This window comes from Dromiciops gliroides, chromosome 1, assembly GCF_019393635.1.
Source record: "Dromiciops gliroides isolate mDroGli1 chromosome 1, mDroGli1.pri, whole genome shotgun sequence".
NCBI lineage: Eukaryota > Metazoa > Chordata > Mammalia > Microbiotheria > Microbiotheriidae > Dromiciops > Dromiciops gliroides.
The window spans coordinates 335,022,443-335,045,123 of record NC_057861.1 but is presented as its reverse complement, the minus strand read 5'-3'; the positions used below and the strand labels follow the sequence as shown (position 1 = coordinate 335,045,123).

Genomic DNA, 22,681 nt, shown 5'->3' with positions numbered 1-22,681 from the left:
ACTTACCTGGTTGTGCTTGTTACCTCTCGATTCCTCCAATTGCCAATGCCCTCCATCCCTAACCACCTCATATATGTAGGTTGTTCTAGATGTGCTCTTTGCCTCTTTAGATAGACTGTAAGCAAGCTCTTTTTACTTAGTGGAATTTTGTTTTCTTTTTTTGGTGGCAGTAGGGGTTAAGTGACTTTCCCAGCTAGGAAGTATCTGAGGGGGGATTTAAACTCAGGTCCTCCTGAGTGCAGAGCCAGCTCTATCTACTGTACCACCTAGCTGCCCCTACTTAATGGAAAGCATGGTGTAAAACATCCTTTCAATTCTCTTTCTTTGTTTTCTTCTCCTGCATTCCCTTCAAACTCCCCCCAGCTCAAATTATAAGGGTATATTAAAATTTCCCTAGCATATAAGCAGCCACTAATCCAGCTTTTTATGCCTAATTTTTGTCATTTTTTTTTTCAGACTTTTTAAAGAGACCTCTGGAGAGTTATGTGAGGAAATTGAAAGTCCCAGTTCATGTAATTCGAATGGAGCAGCGCTCTGGACTAATCAGAGCCAGATTAAAGGGAGCTGCTGTTTCTAAAGGCCAGGTCATCACCTTCTTAGATGCTCATTGTGAGTGTACAGTAGGATGGCTGGAACCACTTTTGGCAAGAATCAAAGTTGACAGGTAATTATCTGGAAACTGATGTTCTTTCAGACTGATTTTAGTGCATTCATCCTTTGTAACATGATAGTCTTTACTTCAATACATACTGTAGATGACATGATAAATGTTCTTGCTGGGTTTGTTTGGGTAAATATGTTCTGTATTATTTTGGGTGTAAATCACATTTCCTCCCTTATTTATGAAATATTTTTTCCAGAGATATTCACTTTTAAAAAGTTATGTCCCTGGGGCAGCTAAGTGGCACAGTGGATAGACCACCAGCCCTGGATTCAGGAGGACCTGATTTCAAATCCAGCCTCAGATACTTAACACTTACTAGCTGTGTGACCGTGGGCAAGTCACTTAACCCCAATTGCCTCACCAAAAAAAAAAAAAAGTGATGTCCCCCTATTTGGAGAGTTAATTGTAGCCTCTTTCCTTTCTTCTCTGATAGCTTGGTTGAGACAGAGTGAAATTTCTTAACTTGGAGATGAGTTGGCTTTCCACTTTTTCACATTCTTCCTCATTGATATAATTCAGGAAGACTACCTGAGATAGCAAGTTTTTAGATCTTCCTTTCCTAGTGCTTAGTGTTGGAAGGCAAAGCCAAAAAGAATTTAATGGGAAACCATTAGGAGAAAGGAATGGGACAGGAAAGGGAAAAGATAATGATTATCTCAAAGTAAGCTATATCACAAGAATTAAACAATATTAAAACTTTTTTTTAATTGGCTCTTATGAACTAGTTGATTTAGAAAATTGCCTTCACAAAATGTTAAATGTAATTTTTTTTTTTTTTTTGGCTTTTTGCAGGGCAGTGAGGGTTAAGTGACTTGCCCAGTGTCACACAGCTAGTAAGTGTCAAGTGTCCGAGGCCAAATTTGAACTCAGGTCCTCCTGAATCCAGGGCCAGTGCTTTATCCACTGCGCCACCTAGCTTCCCCTAAATGTAAAACTAATCCATAGTTTCCCCAAAAGTTTCTGCCTATAGTCTATCCCACCCCTGGTTAACCACCATTTCCTCTATCCCTTCCTCAAATCCCAAATCTCTAATAATTCTTATCTGGCCTTAGCTCCTATGAAAGGTATTCAGTAATCTAGCTATAGAATTCTGGGGAGAATTATATGTTTTCATACATTTAAACTATTCTTAGCCATACAGTTGGGACATTATATAAAATGATATTTGGCTACAACTCCAAAACCATTTCTGCTCCAAACCTAATATGATAGTACTTGTGTAGCTGATGAAATAATAGAATTAAAGTACTAAATATATGGAGAGTTTTTACTATGTTTCTCAGACCAAAAAAAACCAATTTAGGTGATGAAAATATGTTTTAATCCATACTGCTTTTAATATAATTCTGCAAATAAAATATCTTTAAATATCAGGTTCACAGATATTTTTGCTCATCTATGTTTTTTAAAAATTTTACTGGTATTATGCATTTTATAAGAAATATAGTGAGTAGTAACCTGAAGGAGTACATGACTATTATTGTGACATGATTTTCAATTATTAAACTTTTACTTAACTAAAAGAAAAGCTTCTTTAAAACTTAGGTTAACTTATTTTGACTTGGAAATGTTTATTTGCAAGATAATATTTTTATTTTATTGAACTGTGTATTTTAACATATTACATAGTGAGTAAAAATATTAAATTAAGTATATGTACATAGTGATTAATTAACAATCATTTATTAAGCACTTCCCATGTACCGGGCACTATACTGAGCACGAGGAATACAGATACAAATGAATGAAATGATCCCTCCTCCCAAGGAGCTTATGTTTTCATCCTCCTCCTTTTTTCCTATAGTTTTTAAGATCTGGACCCCTAAATAAAATATAAAAATTGCCTACCCTTTTTCAATTGAAAAATGAATGAATTTCCACCCTTTTTGTGGGCTCTTTGCAGCGTAGGGCCTGCTTACTTTATACTTCCTGATATATTTGTCAGTGACCCATCTAAAGTGGGTGTATTATAGGCAGTTGAAAAGGAGTGCCCAAACGAGAAGAATATATTTAACTAAATTAGCCTAGCAGTTAGAATTGCTGGTGCCAATTCTCTACATATATTCCCCGTTGCTTTGGCTACCTCAAGCAGAGTTCGGGTAGCTAAAACCACACCCCTCTTATATGCCATGTTCAATCTCTCTTCTCTGCCTCTAGGTATTAGCTTTGCTGGCCCATCCTTTTCTTTCTTTGCCAACCTAATCCTAAAACCTTGACGATCCTACTCAAGAACCACCTCCTGGCTGTTTCCATTCCGCACTCTCTTCCTTCTTTTAAATGTGGTATTTCAAATCTAATGTAGATTAGCATTATTACCTTATATTGTTCTCTAGATGTTTCATGTCTGTTTATTTTGCTTCTCTAGCCAAGAATATCATTTCAAGGGCAAAGCCTGTGTCTCCTGGCTGCTTTTTGCCCTCCGTAACTCTGTCACAGGCACTTAATAAATGAATAACAAGCAGTACTTTTGTGACTTCAAACTGGAGACATGAAAAAATTTATTTGACTGTAGTGAATCAACAGTTTAGAGGATAAGGTCAAGTGTCTTCTCTCCAATAATCATGCTGGGATGATTATTCTCCCAAGTGACAGGTTCCTTTCATAACTTAGTAAATGCCATTTGTATGCAGGAGACTTTTTATATATAAATGAAGTAAAGTCATTTTTTAAATAGTGTGTGATTCGTTTTCTTACAGCATGTATCATACTATCTAATTGGTTTTGATATGTTTCTTTAGGAGAACAGTTGTGTGTCCTATCATTGATGTTATCAGTGATGATACTTTTGAGTACATGGCAGGCTCTGATATGACATATGGTGGATTCAATTGGAAGTTGAATTTCCGCTGGTATCCTGTTCCCCAGAGAGAAATGGACAGAAGGAAAGGAGATAGAACACTTCCTGTCAGGTATAGTGAATGTCGGTTTATGTTGTTAAAAATAATTCCCTTACGTGTTGCTTTCAGGAGACTAAGATGTTTCACAAATAGTACCAAAAAGGTTAAAATTAAGAAAATGAAAATCTGAAATTTTAAAGCTTATTTTTAGGATTGATATTTTTAATGAAGCAGCAGTATGATATAGTGGATAGAGAGCTGGCCTCAGAGTCAGGAAGACCTGAGTTCAAATTCTACCTCTGATACCTACCTACTGGCTGTGTGACCCTGTTGATGTCCAAATAATTCTCTAAAAATAAAAGTTGCAAAGCAGGTGTTGATCTAAATTAGTTGATAGAATTTCTTCACTGGGAATTCCCTTTAGCAGTAAACTCACAGGAGTGTTTCCAAAATCTTTTTTTTCTATCAGCATTTTTAAAAAGAAGCATTTTTCCTTCTGTTCTCTAAATATTGCATAAAAATTTCATATAAATAAAATACAAGTTCCCATACATTTGAAAATTATTGTTGAAAATTCCTTTGGATTCTTTTGCTTCCTCATGAATTTGAGGTTTGCAGAGTCTAGGTAGTGCAAGGGCTATTATCCCCACTTTACTCAGTTTTATCATCTGAGCCTATTGAGGGGTTAGAAGTCTTAAAACATGGTCATACAGCTAAGAAGTACTTGAGATGGGAATCCAACTCAGGCCTCTTGACTTTAAATCTTAGCTCCGTGCTCTATCTATAATGCAATACTACTCCCTCCTATTTTACTACATCTTAAGCCAAAGTTCAAGTGTGTGAACCTGGGTGGTTAGGTCTTTCCATCTCCCCTCTTCCGTTCTACATTCTCTCTTGATCATCCTAAGGGCTTATATCTATAATGGAAGAGAATGATTTTCAAATTAATAAATCAGAGTTGTGTTCATTTAGTTGTGAAAGGTAATAATTTTTTGCTTAAGTTAAACCCTGTCTTAATTGTGTCAGTCAATGAAAGTAATAACTAAGTTTGGATTTCTGCTATGAAGTTTAATGTTTGTAACATTGACTTATTACTTACTAATTTGTTTTAATTGCTCAAAAAGTTAAATGTTGTTAAAAATTACATGACCTCATTATTCTTTGAGTATATGAGCTAATTAGGAAAAGATATATTGCTCCTGGTCCCTGTAATAATTAAGAACTCCCCCAACCCCAAGTATATCCATATAAATTTTTTTCTCCATCATCCTATTCTTGAAACTTATCAACCTAATGGAAACTGGAACTTCTGAATAAGGGAGAGTAGATGCCCCTTTCTCTTTTTCCCCCCACTATTTTTTCCTGGTCAAGCCATGCATGGAAGTTTTATTTCTCCCTTAGACTAAAATTTAAATCACCCTCTAAGTAATGACCCTTACTTAGTATGCTGCCTTCAGCCTCTTGACAACAGGGGGGTCCAAATCTTCTTTCTGTTAATTTTTTCATCTGGTGAATAAAATACCCTCTTTAAGTTTTCTTTTTCCATTCTTCTTTCTTTGCTTCCCACTGGAACTGCTTCCACAAGAAAGATATATTTTTGTATCTCAACCCCTAAGGTAGAGGTTTTTGAGGGTGAAGCTTTTTAGGACTTAATCCTAAATAAGAATATTCTTCTTTTAAATTGTTTCCCCAGTATCTTGGCTCTCATTATTTTATTACCTTATTGGATAGAATCCTTTCTTTTTCCTATGCCCTTCCAGGTTTACAGTCTGATAGCTTACTTTTTTCTGTAGGGTATTTTTCTTCCTTTCTTCTCCCTGTTCGTGAAAACATTTAATAAATACACGCTTGATTGGGCCCCTAGGTGGCAAAGTGGATAGAGCACTGGCCCTAAAGTTGGGAGGATCTGAGTTCAAATCTCACCTCAGACACTTACTAGCAGTGTGTGACCCTGGGCAAGTCACTTAACTCCAGTTGCCTTAAACATCTAGGGCCTTCTCCAGTCATACTGGAGTCTGTCTTGCCACTGGACCCAGATGGTTCTGGAGGACAGAGTGAGGTTGATGACCTTGAATAGCCCTCTCACTTAAATCTAATTCAGTGCAAGTCATGACATCACCCTGATGGCATGGTCCTCTTCGAGAATAAAGGACAAACAATAACAATCATGAAAACAAATCTTAAGCTGAAAGGGATCAACAGTTAGGACTGATGCTTTTTTCACTTCTTTGTTAGCATCTACTCTATCCTCTTTGCCTTAGAAACTGTACGATCTTCTTGTACCATTCTAAAACTATCTTGACCTACATTTGGAACAATTCTTCATTTTTAAGGAGGAATTTGCATTCCTTCAGTTGTATTGTATTTTCTTTAATATAATACGAATATGGGGTCAGCTAGGTGGTACAGTGGATAAAGCGCCAGCCCTGGATTCAGGAGGACCTGAGTTCAAATCCAGCCTCAGACACTTGACACTTACTAGCCGTGTGACCCTGGGCAAGTCACTTAACCCTCATTGTCCCACAAAAAAAAATATATAATACGAATACATAGCCACATTAATAAATTTGTGATTTTGTACAATTATGCTTTCAGGGAAAGTCCAGATGATGCTCATATGAAAATGGCTGTAGAAACTTCCTAATTCAAGTTCAATATTAATCAGAATGTGCTCGAGAAAATATATGGCATGATTCATGGTGTTAGAAACACAGCTAACAGCTCAAATAGTGTTGCGCAGCTCTAGTGTTGCTAGCAGGTCGCCGCTCAAAGAATCCAAGTAGTCAGCAGTTGGTGGGTGAAGGCTTCTTTATTCATCTTTGCAAAGATGGGCACTCTTATGAATGTGCCAGAGTGCACAGAAGTGAGGGCCCTCACCTTTATTTATACCTACCAAGGGTCCCCCTCGACTAATCACAGTACAATTCCTATTTGCATACGGCATTACAAAAACAACCAATCACAGCATATAGTACCAGCCTTCCATATATGGTAACTGTAAGGACCAATCAGATTGTATCAGTTGACCATTCAGACTGCCCCATTAACAACCAATCAGATTGTACCAGTCGACCAATCAGATTGAGGCACTAGGTCTTAACCTTATTCTGGGCAAGAATATCTCTATTCTTCACTAGAACAGTGCTGTGTTAACATACATAACCAAATATAACTTGTCAAGAAACAAAACTTAAGTCAGGGTTTCAATACCAGGGTCACGTGGGGATCACCTTGGGCGCCCCAAGGTGAACTCCCCAGCCTAGCTCAACTCCCACAAAATGCAGGCCCCTTTCTAGGCCCTGCTTGGGCCTAAGGCCCAGCAGCCTTAGCTCCTCAGAGCCTTGTGTGCCAGGTGGCCCCCTGCTGGGAGGTTCAGGCAATAAAGTTGTGGGACTAGAAACTAGACTCACTCTGTCTTTTGGGCTCTGAGAAAAGTCCAGATATAGTCTTTTCTCTCAATGGGTAAAATATTATTGCTAATAGGATACACAAATTAAATCTGTACATTAAAATTCAGCTTAATTTTATACTTTTTTCTAATTAAAAATCAGTTTTTGAAAGATCAAGATTTTACATGAACACTTTAAGAGAAACATTGGGTGGAAAATTTTAAACTTTTTTTATAGTACTTGTTGATGTGGTATCTTAGAGGATGTAAACACCAGGATGGAGATGTACTCAGATGTTGCTGTAATACAAATTTGAACAGCATATTAAAATTTTTACCATAAATCTTTTCTGTTATAGTACTAGCAATCCCTGATTGAAAACCCTGGGCTTAGAAATAATTTGTATTTACAAATGACTGCCCTGTCTCTTCCCCTTACTGATGGGACTGTTGCTATGAAAAAATCTTTTCAGAAACAGATAAAGGGGAAGAGCTTTAAAAAGCAGTAATATCTCATAGAATTTAGACCTTGAGAAGAGCCCTGCCTGCCTCCCTCTTCACTTACCCCAAATATCTTTCTCTGTTTTACTTGAAATTTTCACTTAATTTTTATACTACCTGAAATTTGCCAATTAGAGATGAATTGGGTTAATAAACATCATCTTTTAGAGATGTGTATACTTTTAGGAAGTTTAAATTTACAAAGAATAAAGTACAGTTTTTTCCAGTGATCTCTTTAATATTTTTTAAATATATAAATGTTCAGGCTTTATAAACTAAATTTTTAGATATTAAAAAAGGTTAGGCACATTGTGTCCTTTTTAACCACTCCCATATTCCTGTAGTAGAAGTACTATGTTAGAAGGCTTAATCAGGAAAGTATTATGGTAGACAGTGAAAAGTCAGGAAAAGAGGGGGGAAAAGCAATGAGAAAGTACCAAAGACATATTTTAATTATTTTTGCAATTTTGCCAACAAGTGTCCTTGAAAAGAAGGAGGGAAAACAACACATTTCTCTTCTTCCTGTATTATAAAGCCCCTAGCTTCCAGGATCCAGCCAGTGCTATTAATACTGTGATTCAGCTACATTATAGGTTATTAACAACTTTTTGTCAGTTTGTTGTATTACGTCAGTGACAGGTCCTTGGGCTATCAGACAGTATGCTGCTGGATTTATTTGCTTCTTTGTGTTATATACCTACTCTGTCCATCTGATCAACCTTTTTTTTTTTTAAACCAGTACCAAATTATTTTAATGGTTACTACTTTTTGTATAATTTTGTATAATTAGTCTTCACAGGTTTTTTTCCATAATTACTTTTGACATTCTTGACCTTCTGTTTCCTCCATAAGAATTTTTTTTCTACTTTTATAAAAAATAATCCTTTGGTAGTATGATATAATGCCAATTAAATACATTAATTTAGGTAGTATTGTTATTTTTATTATATTAGCTTAACCTGCCCATGAACAATTAAGATTTCTCAAGTTATTTAGGTCAGTTGGATTCATATATTTCCTGGGTTTGTTTTGGTTTAGCTAGAATTCCAAATATTGTATATGTATACTTTGTTGATGTTTTTTAAAATACTATTTTATTTTTATTTCTTCTAATTACACGTAAAGGTAGTTTTCAACATTCTTTTTTGTAAGATTTTGAGTTCCAAATTTTTCTCCCTTCCTCCTCCCTCCTCCCTCCTGAAGCCAGCAAGCAATCTGATATAGGTTGTACATTTACAATTATGTTAAACATATTTCCACATTAGTCATATTGTGAGAGAAGAATGAGAACAAAAGAAAAAAACAAGAAAGAAGAAACAACAACAAAAGTGAAAATAGTATACTTCACTCTGCATGCAGACTCCATAGTTCTTTTTCTGGATGTGGAGAGCATTTTCCATCCTGAGTTTTTTGGCATTGTCTTGGATCATTGTATTGCTGAGAAGAGCTAAGTCTATCACAGTTAATCACAATGTTGTTGATACTGTGTACAGTGTTTTTTTGGTTCTGCTCATTTCTCTCAGCATCAATTCATATACATATACTTTGAATGGAATTTCTCTTTCTTGTAGCTAGTTTTTGTTGGTAATATACAGGAATGTTGATGATATTTGTTAGTTTATTTTATATCCTGCAACCAATAGCCATCTTAACTGAATTCCCATGCTAAGCTGGGAGACCTTTTTTCCTTTTCCCTGCCTCCGCAATCCACCCTTTAAAATAGTGTGACTAAATTCCAGAGCCCATACCAATTCCAACCTGATTTGAGTCTTTGTTCTTTATTCCTTAGCCCTTTTCATTGCTTTATTCCTCCAGTCTCATGAAGTAGGCAAGTGAGTCTGATGAAGCAGCCTGGAATCAGGATTTGACTCCTGAACCCTCTTTACACCTTTAAGCCTCCAGCTCTAATCAATTAATTTTTACTTCACTCTTTCAGACATTACATTAGGTAGGATTCAGTACTTTTCCATTGTCCTTTCTGTTCCTATCAAGAAATTAATTTTGCCTTTCAATCTTTGACAGTACAGCTGGAGATAGGGAGCATGGATGAAGAGGTGTCCAAACTCAGCATATCTAAACAGTTAATAAATTTCAAGAGATTCCTAAAGATAAAAGACTTGGCTTTCCCCCGTTATGTCACTGTATCATTTCAGTCACTATAGACTCATTCCCCAAGAGGCCTTCATATCTGGTCCTCCTTTTTGAACCAGCTATTCTTCACTGGTTGATTCCACATATGTTGATTGCTTGGTCTCTCTGTTAATAGCTGGTATTTATGTAGTATTTTAAAGGTTAGTGCTTGACCATGCAGTTAAAGTTTCTAATTCTTATATAAGTGCCAACTAACCTAAAAATAATTTTTCTGGTGACTTGGAGCTTCAGGTTTCCACACAGTATTTTTTAGCATGTCTGAGGCTTCACTTGGTCTACTAAGTTCCTTAAGATTTCCTATCAAGTTGATGAAAGTTAATTTTAAACTTATAGCCCAACTTAGGAGTATGAGTCTTCTAAAGTAGTATTATTCATATGGAATCAACTGTCCCCTGTAGTGTTCTTCTGCAGTTGTGTTCTCCCCAAAAGCAGTGAATGACATTAAGGAAGGTTTGTATAGCTTTGAAACATTTCCCTTTTTTATGGGGATCATTGAAATATGCTCCCACAAATGTCAATATTTCCTGTGTAATGCTGTTTTCCCCAGTAGAATTCAGATCTTTCTTAATTTTATTCTGATTTCAGTCCAGTTATTTTAAAAAGATAAATACTAAAAAATGTTCCTTTTTTTAAATGAAGGAACACTAAAAAGAAAAAAGGAAAGAATGCAAAGCAAATGTTTTGGGTTTCAGCAATTTGTATTATATTTCCTCGATCCATTCTGACTAATATTTCTTTATTCCTGATGGCTCCAAATTCCAAATTAATATAAGGTTTTTTGGCTTTCAAAGTTTTTCCAATATTTAAATTTTTTTCTTTTATTTGTGCTTTTAAAATACAGTGTAAAACTTTTAATTTTCCTTTTGGAATCCCAAGACTACTTACTGTGAATTTTAGTGGAACAATAAGAGGGCTGCAAGGATAGAATAGAAGAAGAGAACAGAGATATATGAAAAGCCAGGGAAATCCAACAAGCATGCAAATCAGGATATCTTCCAGGAAAGGGGTAAGGTACTAGAAATTGGGGACATCCCCCAGAGGATAGGAGCAGTTATCGTAAGGCAATCTGTTCCACACTTGAGTGACTTATTTTCCCTGAGAATTTACTACTTGTCCAGAACAGGGACATTTTAGGATGGAAGCAGAACAATCTTGACCCTAAGCATATTTTTCAAATAAGTTGCCAAACCAGGGAACTTCTTTAGGTACTATCAAACATTGTGGCATCCACTTTGTACTCACCTTTACTTATTCGTGACAAGTAGTAAAAAACGATTTGGCAAGTAAGGGAACTATTTAAGACAAAGGCAGAATTATCCAGTTAGGGACCAGCTATGTGGTACAAGCTGCCATCTTCAGAAGGTTCCTTCAGTTAAGTACCAGAATATTAGCTCAAGGTGAAATCAGTCTGTCAGTATGTTACTGTTTCTGTATCTCAGGAAAGCAGTAAATTCTCTGTAAGAGATAGATTGGGGGGGGGGGCGGTGTTAAATTTTCAGTAGAAGTATTTCACAATGACCCTCTTCCCAGGGTTCTGGGAACCCTTCAGATTAGACCTAGCCCTCCACAAATCCCTCATAGCTATCCAGAGCTGCATTGATTACCATTCTACCTGGTGTAGTAATAACCATCTAGGAAGGAATCACATATCCTGGCTTCTCCCTTGTTGGCTTACAATAGAGCTATAAAATTTGCAACTTTCTAGATTCCATGCGCCATGTAAAGGAAGGAGGCCTAGCAGTACTAGATCTCAAAATTATTCTACAAAACTTTAAACATCAAGATAATTTAGCACTAGATAAGAAATAAAGTGCTTAGTCAGTAGAAAAGATTAGGTACACAATATACAAAAGCAAGTGAGCATAGTAACCTACTGTTAAATACAAAGATCTCAGCAACTGGAGCAAGAACTCGCTATTTAACAAAAACTGCTGAGAAAACTGGACAAGTTTTCTGGCAGAAATTAAGCATAGACCAACATCTCACACTGTATACCAAAATAATCTCAAAATGAGTATCTGACTTTACCATAAAGGGTGATATCATAAGCAAATTAGGGGACCATAGAAAAAATTACCTGTCAGATATATAGATAGGGGAAGAATTCATGACCAAACAAGAGATGGAGTTCATAAAAGATAAAATGGATAACTTTGATTACATAAAATTTACAAAGTTTTTGCACAAACTAAATCAACGTAGCTAAAATTAGAAGAAAATTAAGAAAGTGAGAACAAAATTTTACAGCAAGTTTCTCTGATGAAGGTATAATTCTCAAATATATGGGGAACTGAGCCAAATTTATAAGAATAAGAACCATTCCACAATTGATTAAGGAATGTGAACACAGTTTTCAGAAGAAGAGATTGAAGCTATCAGTAATTGTGTAGAAACATGTTTAAATAACTAAAAATTAGAAAAATGTAAATTAAAACAATTCTGAGGAGCCACCTCACAACTTGGGTTGACTAACATGAGAGAAAAAGAGAATGCTGCAGAGGATTGTGAAGATAGGTACACTAATGCACTTTTGGCAGAGTTGTAAACTGTTACTACTATTCTGGAGAACAATTTGGAACAATGCCCCCAAAGCTATAAAACCTTGCATACTCTTTGACCCAACAATGTCACTACTGTGTCTGTATCCCAGAGATCGAAGAAAAAGGAGAAGGACCCACAGGTACACAAAATTATATTGACTCCTTTTGTGGTGCCAAAGAATTGGAAATTGAGGGGATACCCATCAATTGGAGAATGGCTGAATAAATTTGTGGTATATGATTGTGATGGAATACCTGGGGAGACTTAATATGAACAAATACAAAGTGAAGTGAGCAGAACTGGGAGAACAATTTGCACAGTAACGGCAGTATTATAATGATAATCAACTATGAAAGAATTGACTACCCTGATCAAAACAGTGATCTACCACAATGATAAAGGACTTATGGTGAAACCTACCATCCACTTCCAGATAAAGAACTGATGGACTTAAGAGTACATATTGAACTATATTTTTTTCTCTCTATCTTTGTTTTTTCTAGAGTATGACTAATGTGAAAATGTTTTGCATGTTTTCATATATATAATCGACATTGTAATTCTTGCCTTCTCAACAGGTAGGGTAAGGGTAGAGGAAGGGAAAGAATTTGGAACTATAAAATAAAATTGAATTAAAATTTATTTTAAAAAAGAAATAGCTTTGAATAATTAAGATTATTAGACAGAGTCAGTCACACCAAAAATAGACATCTTAGATAGCCTGTCCACATACTTCAGTATAAAGAGATCCAGTTTGATTTGTGGGAATGCTGATATAGGGATTAGGTCTTTAGTTGGTACCCATGAGTAGTAGACATTATCGAGATATGTGGGAGTACTTATGTTCAAATACCATATTGTTCTGACATTTTCTCCATCTTTAGATTAAAGTGGGTTGGAGTTTTCTCAGGTTCCTTCTAGACCTAAATTGTAAGACCTTCTATATCTAAATGTTGTCTTTTCCTTAAAATGCATTATTTGATAGGGATTGTTTTGACAGGAATTGTATCTATAGGCTAAAAAATTACTATATTAGAAAAAACTTAGATTTTTTCTAAAAACAACTATTTCAAGGGGGCAGCTAGGTGGCACAGTGGATAAAGCACCAGCCCTGGATTCAGGAGTTCCTGAGTTCAAATCTGGCCTCAGACACATGACACTTACTAGCTGTGTGGCCCTGGGCAAGTCACTTAACCCCCATTGCCCCGTAAAAAAAAACCAAAACAAAACTATTTCAATTCAAATGAAAATCTCATTAATTTTTATCTTCACTTAATTTGTTATTGTACTTTTCCTACAATATGTTACTATCAACCCTTGGATTCGAAAGGCATCACAGAATTGTTACTAACCATGCATTTAAAATACAATTGTATAGCAGCATCAGATCCATTGAATCCTTCTTAATTTTTGTACCATTGTAGGAGTGTATCTTCCCAACAAAACCCAGTTGCAGTAGTAGGGAATTCTCAAAAGCATCATGGTGTAGTAGAAACTGCAGTAGATTTGAGTTAGGAATCCTGCTTCCAGTTCTTATTAACAGGGTAACTAACGATGGACAAGTCATTTAACTTCTTAGAGCTTCAGTTGTTCAGCTGTAAGTTTAGATAATGATACCTGTAATTCTTACTACATAGGATGGTTGCCAAGATTAACTGAGGTTATTTATGCAAAACACTTTGCAAATTTTAAAGCACTCGATAATTATCAGTTGCTATTAATATTGACCCAACTTGGGTTTTTATAAGAATCTGATTTGGGATAAAAGTGCAAATATATTTGGAGCAACTAGTAATTGGGATTTAACTATTTTTAAGATCAATTATATTTAAATTTACAAACATGTAGCTATAAAACCAAAACCTGATCTTAAAGTTTAAAAATGTGATTAATTTTCAGGACACCCACAATGGCAGGAGGCCTTTTTTCAATAGACAGACATTATTTTCAAGAAATTGGGACATACGATGCTGGAATGGATATTTGGGGAGGAGAAAATCTAGAAATTTCCTTTAGGGTAAGTCATCTGTTATTTGTCAGTCTTCTTCAAAACTTGGAGTAAATGGGTAGTCAATTTTAATAACCAGTTAACTACAAATACAAGTAAATAAATGTCTTATTATTATTCTCTCTTGAAATGATCAATTAAGATACTTTATTTTCATTACTAGAAGCTGCTCATTTGTCTTCAAAACCTTTAGAAAGGCTTAAACAAAAAGTTAATCCTTTAAGTAGTATATTTATATTAAGAAAATATATTTATTCTCTTAGTGCTACCACAAAATTTTATTTGGATGTTAACTTGGCAAGATTACATCTCCCTTTGATATGTTTGATATTATTAAAGGTCAATAAATATTTTCTAAATTTTTAGATATAATTTTGCTCTTATAAATTATACATTTAGTTATAAAATACATATAAAATAATATTTAGATAATAAATTCTAAATTTAGATAGATGTAAAACTTGTTTAAAATTTCCTACTCATAAATTTTTTGTTTCATATATTCATAAAATTTTGTTTTCATGTTGGGTTGAACATAGAATAGAGTGTAGAATTTGTAATCTCATCAGTATGACCGATTTCTCCACCAGGTCAAGTAGCCGTCCACCTTTGCCTTGTTGTTCTTTATGCTCTTTGTCCACATTCAGCTTCCAGTAAAGACTCCACAAAAGCTATAACCACGGTGATAGAGTCATTTCTCTAAGTCTTTTTTTAAATCATTTTGTAGGTAACAATACACCTCCAAAGACAGAATTTTAACCCTCACTTTTGCTATATGATCTGCCCATGTTACTTTTCACTATCATATATTCAGTTCAGTGAACATTTACTTAGTACACCTACATCCTTGGTAATGTCTTTTATGCAGTGCAATTCAATGCAAAGAGTGCCAAATTTGAAGCCAGAAAACCTGTGTTTATATCCCAGCTCTGCTGATAACTACTTTGTGACCCTGAGCAATTTACTTAACCTCTCTAGTCCTCAATTTCCTTATCTGTAAAGTGCAGCAATAGAATTAAATGTCATTGTCTTCTCTGGTAATATGCTACAACTTAAACTTAAACCTGTCATGTAATCCTGTTGCTATTGAATTATTTACAATATTGATTCTTTAGAGATTGTGGTGTCTCATTCATAACCATCACTTGGAGAGTAGTGGTGTTGAAAAGATTTTCATCAGAAAGCATAGAGAGATTGAAATCAGTGAAAACACTGTAGTTTACAAAATGCCTCCAGCATGTTCTTTTTATAACAGTATTCAGTTTTGTATCAAGCTAATTACTTATCTATAGTACCTGTCCAAGTACCTATACCTATAGTACTTTTACTATTTGACAAGTTAACATAAAGGGCTGCCCATGCAAATATATGTCATACTCTGGAAAACATTTCTTTCAGTCACTTGAATTTCCCATCATGAGTTGCCAGCTGCTGTGGATTTCAGTGATAATACCTTGCAATATTCTTTGGCTTGATGTAATCAGTAAAATGTCATATTGTGGGTTTTATGAAATAAATAAATTTATTTTGGGGGCAGCTATATGGCGCAGTGGATAAAGCACCAGCCCTGGATTCAGGAGTACCTGAGTTCAAATCCGGCCTCAGACACTTGACACTAGCTGCATGACCTTGGGCAAGTTCCTTAACCCCTATTACCCCACAAAACGAAAAAACAAAACAAAATAAATAAATATATTTCATTAATTTTAACCAGCCAAAATCTACCTTCCCAAAACAAATTTCCACATAGGCTATATCCAAAAAAAATGTGTCTTATTCTACAGTCTGAAACCATCACCTCTCTATTATGAGGTGGATAGCATGTTTTATAATTGATCCTCTGGAGTCAAGATTGGTCATTACACTGATAGAAGATCAACATAAAACTATTCCATCACATTTATATACCACAATTTGTTCATTCATGCCACAATTTATGTACATAACCTCAGATTCCCATTAAAGTGCTATAAATATTTTGTGCATCCTTAGAGTTTGTTTTGCTTAGGACTAATCCCTCTCCATCTATCCTCCTTCAAATTCCTTCTTCCCTCTTCTCCCTTTTCCTTTCTATGTCTCTGTGAGTGAATTTTATTTCTGTACTCAACTCTGTATGTCTTTTTCCTTTTGACCAATTCAAATGAAAGTGGCCTTTTCTCAGTCCTTATTCTCCTTGACCTCTCTGCAGCCTTTGACCCTGCTGATACTCTCTCATCCTTAATACTCTCTTCTCTCTAGGTTTTTAGGATACCACTCCACTCTTTGTCTTGCTCCTTTTCTGGATTCTCCTCCAGACCACACACTCTCTCTCTCCATAGATGTCCCTCAGGGTTCTTTCCTGGGCCCCATTCTCTTCTCCTTCTATACTACTTCATTTGCTGATATCATCAGCCCCCTTGGATTTAATTACCATCTCTCTGCTGATGACTCTCAAATCCTCCCATTCTACTCTCCCTGCTGACCTCCAGTCTCTCATCTCCAGCTGCCTCTCAGAAATCTCAAATTGGATGTCCAGAAAAGAACTCATTATTTTCCCCCTAAACCGTCCCCCATCCTAAAATGAGATGTGACTTTTGTATCTGTAACCATTTTTTCCCTGTATTTTAAAATACAGGCAATTTCACTTTTTGCAATGTTGTTCCCTGCTCACATTCAGAATATACAGGTATGACACTTGACTAGTCTGTGAGTCTTTAACCTCTTTTATTTCTTTATCCTGAACCATATTTTTCAAGATGTTCCTACATTGTATAGCAAGATAAATTTTATCTTGGTTGTGAGAAACCTCATCACATTTTTGAGTTTTTCTCCATCCTCTGCAATAGTTTGTTGGCACATAAGCCTTTATTATTTTCATAGAGTTTTTTGTTTATATTTTTAATTAGTCACAGCAAGGTTATATGATAAGTACCCTCATAAAATTACTTTTCTTGGTGCCCTTGGGCACATAATGAGATGAATTTCTTCGTTCAACTCTCTTTAAGCTTTAATAACTTAAAACCACACGAAGAGTTTTGGGACACTTTATATCTTAAAAATGTTCTGTTGATGTAGGGAGTTTGTTGGACAGTTTGGTTGAATGTTGAGCACCAGGAAGAGCTGAATTCAAACCCTGGCTCTCTAGTGGGGTAATCCCAAGACATTCATTTAACCTCAACTTCATTTTGCATATCTGTAAAATCTGTAAGAATAACAGGATCAGGGGGCAGCTAGGTGGCGCAGTGCATAGAGAACCAGCCCTGGATTTAGGAGTACCTGAGTCCAAATCCGGCCTCAGACACTTGACACTTGCTGGCTGTGTGACCCTGGGCAAGTCACTTAACCCCCATTGCCCAGCAAAAAAACCCTATAACGTACACTAAGGTTTACACAGGATTTGATCCACCTCTTTTTCTTCTCCTCCTCTCTCCCCTCCCTCCCCCCCAGTATGTTGGGAAAAGATCTCTCATTGCTATTACTAAATGTTAATACTACTTAAATACTTATAGATAGTCTAGAAACTGGGTGATTATCGGAACTACTTGCTTCCTTTGCCTCTGCTATTGTCACTGTAGCAGCAGAAAAGGGCTGACTGGGACTAAGGACCAGTTTATATTCTTTATTTTGTGGGTTACCATGGCCAGAGAACTCATTACCTGGTGCCATAACAAAAGATAAGCCTCTGGTTCTCAGATACCAGGTTTCAGCAGTGGATGGGACCATACATGAAGTTCTTTAGACTTTCAGCTCATTAAACTCACCCAACTCTATGAATAGAATTTTTAAAAAATGTAAATGTTATATGCATATTTTTCAAAGGTAATAGAGCTTGAAAGCACATTGATTTAATATATATGTATGTGTGTATATATATTAAGTATATGTTAACTGAAATTTTATTGTTCATTTATTTAAAGAAAATAGGTGCAGAATAAGCTAATTAGATTAAATTGACGAAATGGCATAAAACCAATGTGATGATTGTAGCTCATATAAAGCTTCTTTTGTCTCTGTTGAGTGAAAAAAAATTAATTCTTTTTAGAAGAAAGAAAGAAAGGCCACCACAGATGACCTAATGAATATCTATATTGTTTCTTTTTTTTGTTGTTTTTTCCCCTTTCTGGATATTAACAGGACGATCTATGTCTTAAATTTGGGGTAATTCCAGATATTTTTTATCTCATGTTGAATACATAATATTCTATATGTCCTTGATTATTTGACCTTCTATTTCCTATTTAACTACAACCAAAAGGTAGGAAGCTTTTGAGGAAGCATGAATGATGGTGATAGAAGAAACACATTTCATTGCATATCTTAATATTGTACAGGGAAATGAAAAAGATTCTGTAATTTCTAGTGTATGTGATTTAGAATTTAAACAGGAAACACTGATCCACCTAAATGGAAAAAAAGGTCAGATTATCAGGTAACTGTTTTGTTTTTTCCCCTATTATTCCAGAGGTGTCTTCTTATGTGGTTTCCATTTATTTTCAGATCTGGCAGTGTGGGGGCACTTTAGAAATTGTGACCTGCTCACATGTTGGCCATGTATTTCGAAAAGCTACACCCTACACATTTCCTGGAGGCACAGGGCAGATCATCAACAAAAATAATCGACGACTTGCAGAAGTTTGGATGGATGAGTTCAAGAATTTCTTCTATATCATTTCCCCAGGTTAGCTACATTTTGAATTTTGAATACCACAGTTACATCACCTTAAATGGGGTTTGAGATCTGTTGAGGATAGAAACTGAATCTTGTAATTCTTTAAATTGTCCCACTACACCATATAGAAACAGTAAGTACTTGGTAACTTATGTTAATTGAATATATTTTTGAGACTCATAAATAAAAGGAAATTTCTACAACCAAACTGAGTCTCCAGAAAACACAAAGACCATTCTTTTAGGACATAACAGATTTTCTTGAGTCCTTGAATCTGCCTTAGAAGTGTAACTATGTGCTTGAATATGATGGTTATTTCCATATAAAATAATGTAGTGAAATATTAAATATCCAGGGCAGCTAGGTGGCACAGTGAATAAAGCACTGACCCTGGATTCAGGAGGACCTGAGTTCAAATCCGGCCTCAGACACTTGACACTAGCTGTGTGATCCTTGGCAAGTCACTTAACCCTCAATGCCCTGCAAAAAAAAAAAATTTAAATATCCAACATACAAAGAGTTCACTCTTAGTATCTTTAAATAGAAAACACTGTTATCTGACTGACTTCCATACTTTCCCCTTCCTCCTTTTAAGTGACAGAAAATTATATCCTCCCAGTAAAGTTTTCATTATAATAATCCTACTCATAGAATAGAGCTCTCTGTTTTGCAGATCTAGAGTTAGTACAAGATTGTTGTTTATATTCAGAGAAGGAAAAGAATAGATACAAATTTAAGTGTCTCTGTTTTATCACAAAACTTTAACAACATTGATATTTGCCTTTTCATTCATTTTTATGTTTTAAAAAGCTAAATATTTATATGACAGGTTTTTTGGGGGGTTTTGTGTGTGCGTGTGTGGTTTTTTTTGTCAAACCAGTGAGGGTTAAGTGACTTGCTCAGGGTCACACAGCTGGTAAGTGTCCAGTGTCTGAGGCCGGATTTGAACTCAGGTCCTCCTGAATCCAGGGCCCATGCTTTTATCCACCTAGCTGCCCCCCCCAGAATTTTTAAAATTATCATAATTCTCTAGAAACTGCCTTATTCTGCCAATACTTGATTTCTTTACCTTGCAAAGAAAGATGGCATCCAAGGGCAAAACTCCGTTTAGAACATAAACTTATCTGTTAAATCTTATTCTTTGCCATCAAGAATGGTAAATAGTAAAACCTGCCAAATTTGAAATCTGTAGCCCAGCTATGCTGCCTAGAGGAAGTAGAAATGGCACTAAAGAAAACAAAGATATGAAAAACATTTAGACTAGTCAAAATAAATAGAAACTAGCACAAGAGGACTTTAGGTTGTCAGTTCTTGAGGTACATGAAAAAGAGTAGATACCGAAGGCATTGAAAAAGGCTTCTCTTTAATATCTCCCTGTCCCCTCCCTGCCACCAAAAGATGACTGAGAGAATATCAATAACCATTGACCCATATCCCTACATTTTCACCTATATGAGTATATTCTGCATACATACTGAGGACATACTTGATGAACCTATTAAAAAGAAATATCTAGGTTTCTATAAGCAATCCCACAATTTCCATAAGCAATCACACAATTGACTGAAAGATGTGAAGAATACAAGATTCCAATTGCTTATTTTTGATTACTTTTTAAAAGGCATTTAATTGAGTAGAACAGAATACATGACCTAAAGACCCTTCAAAGGCTCTCTTCAACAAGTTATCTCCAGTGAACATGCCAGAGTCATGCAGGATTCCTTAAAGATTGTAATGACAAAGAGTACTTTGGCTCCCTATCCAATGAAGTATATAAAGCAGGGAGAAGTACAGTACAGAGTGAAAGTCAAAGAGGAGTTCTTTAAAAATCATAATGCCCTCCTGGTGCTACAGTTTTCACATTATTTTGTGAAAGTATATGGGGTGTGTATAGGGGGGGAAGGATATGGTGTGCCTGAGTAATCTGTATCACATAACAAATGAGGAATTATGCAGAAATGTTATAAAAGACATCAGATTAATGTGATGGAGAAGGGGAAAAAATGGATCAGTCATGTAAACCAAGAGCAAGACAGATGAACAGTTTGTCTATTCAATTGGTATCCGCATAATTTGAAGAGAGCTCAGTAAATGTTTCCAGCATCATTGGTGACAAATTCATAGGATGACATGAAAAAGACGTCACAAAGGATAGAGCAGGCATTTCATTGCAAAACAACTGATCTGGAAGACAGATTGAGGAGAAAAAAATAAGCATTATTGGACTACTTGAAATTGATGACCAAAAAGAAACAAACTTGGTTGTTATTTTTCAAAAAATCTTCCCAGAAAACATGGACAAGTCTTAGAGGGCAAAGTGGAAATAGAAAGATTCTATGGGTCACCACCCAAAAGAAACCTCCAGGGGCAGCTAGGTGGCACAGTGGATAGAGCACTGGCCCTGGAGTCAGGAGTACCTGAGTTCAAATCTGGCCTTAGACACTTAACACTTACTAGTCGTGTGACCCTGAGCAAGTCACTTAACCCCAATTGCCTCACTAAAAAAACAAAAAAACAAAAGAAACCTCCAAATTAAAACTCCCCAAAATAGTATAGCCAACATTTGAAACTTCAGTTAAAAGAAAAAAAATACCACAAGCAGCCAGAAAGAAAGAATTCAAATACTTAGGAGCCACAGACAGAATCACACACTATATCAAAGGTGTAGAGAGCTTAGAGTATCATATTCTAAAAAGCAATGGATATAGGCTTACATCTAAGCATAATTTATACAGCAAAACTATAATCCTACTGAAGGAAATGTACATCTTTAGAAAAATTGAGGACTTCCAAGCATTCCTGATGAAAAGACATGCACTGTATAGAAACTTGGATATGCAGAAATGTTTATAAATCTTTGAGCTAGCAGAGAATGGAAATCTTAACAGATGCCCATCATTTGGAAAACCATTTAATAAGTTATGTTATATAACTATTATAGAACTCTATTGTACTATAAGAAATGATGAGGGGGATAGTTTCAATGGGAAGATTTGTATGAATTGATGCAGAGTAAAGTGAACATAACCAGGAGAACACCAGTATGGTAAAGACAAACAATTTTGAAAGAATTAAGAACTCTGATGAACATGAACAACCATGATGGATGATAAAACATGCTACCTGTCTCCTGATAGAGAGGTAAAGGACTCGGTGCATAATGACATATGTGTCTAATGTCCAAATTTGTTTTGCCTGATGCTACATATTTGTAACAGGGTAGCTTTTTTTTGGTTTGGTTGGTTGATTTTGTTTGTTTTTTTCATTCTCAATTGGCAGAATGTGGGGAATTGGAATAGGAGGGAGAAATGGCAGATTTTTGCTGATTGGAAAAAAACATAATTTTTAGAAAAATTTTAATTACAACTTTAATTACACTTTTTCATGACATCCTCAAGTATTTAAAGATAATCAATCATGACTGGACTGAGAGTAGTCATTAATGATCCAGTGTCAACTTGGAAAGGGGTCCCCAATGAAATGCCAATATGTTTATATTTGGCCCTTGCTAATTAACATTTTAAAATTTGAAAATGATGGAAAGTTGGGAGGGATAACTAACATACTGCATGACAGAATCAAGATCCAAGATAACTGTGATAGACAGGACTATTGGGTTGAATCTATAATAAAATTAAATTCATAAATGTAAATAAAGGGTTAGGGAAGAAAACAAGCATCTATTTATTAAGCACCTACTATGTTTTAGGCATTATGCTAAGTGTTTTTACCAGATACCTCATTTGATCCCCACTAAAGCCTTGTGAGATAGGTGGTATTATTTGTATTTTTTAGATGAGGAAACCAAGGCAAACAAAAGTTAAAATTATTTACCCAGGATCTCACAGATTGTAAATGTCTGAGGCTACATTGCAAGTTATAGCTTTCAAGAACTGTAACACTATATTTTTTCCTAGTTGGACCTTATCCCAAGTATTGTGTT

General features: G+C 35.5%; 1 protein-coding gene across 2 annotated transcripts in view; it reads left to right on the top strand.

Annotated features, from left to right (window-relative positions):
• Positions 1-22,681, top strand: part of GALNT1 (polypeptide N-acetylgalactosaminyltransferase 1) — a 168,871-nt gene that overhangs the window by 126,391 nt on the left and 19,799 nt on the right. For both annotated transcript variants that reach the window (XM_043989268.1, XM_043989262.1), the window contains exons 5-8: positions 457-664; positions 3,403-3,573; positions 13,982-14,099; positions 18,567-18,747. In XM_043989268.1, coding sequence (XP_043845203.1) covers positions 457-664; positions 3,403-3,573; positions 13,982-14,099; positions 18,567-18,747 — 678 coding nt within the window. The remainder of the gene's footprint in view (positions 1-456; positions 665-3,402; positions 3,574-13,981; positions 14,100-18,566; positions 18,748-22,681) is intronic.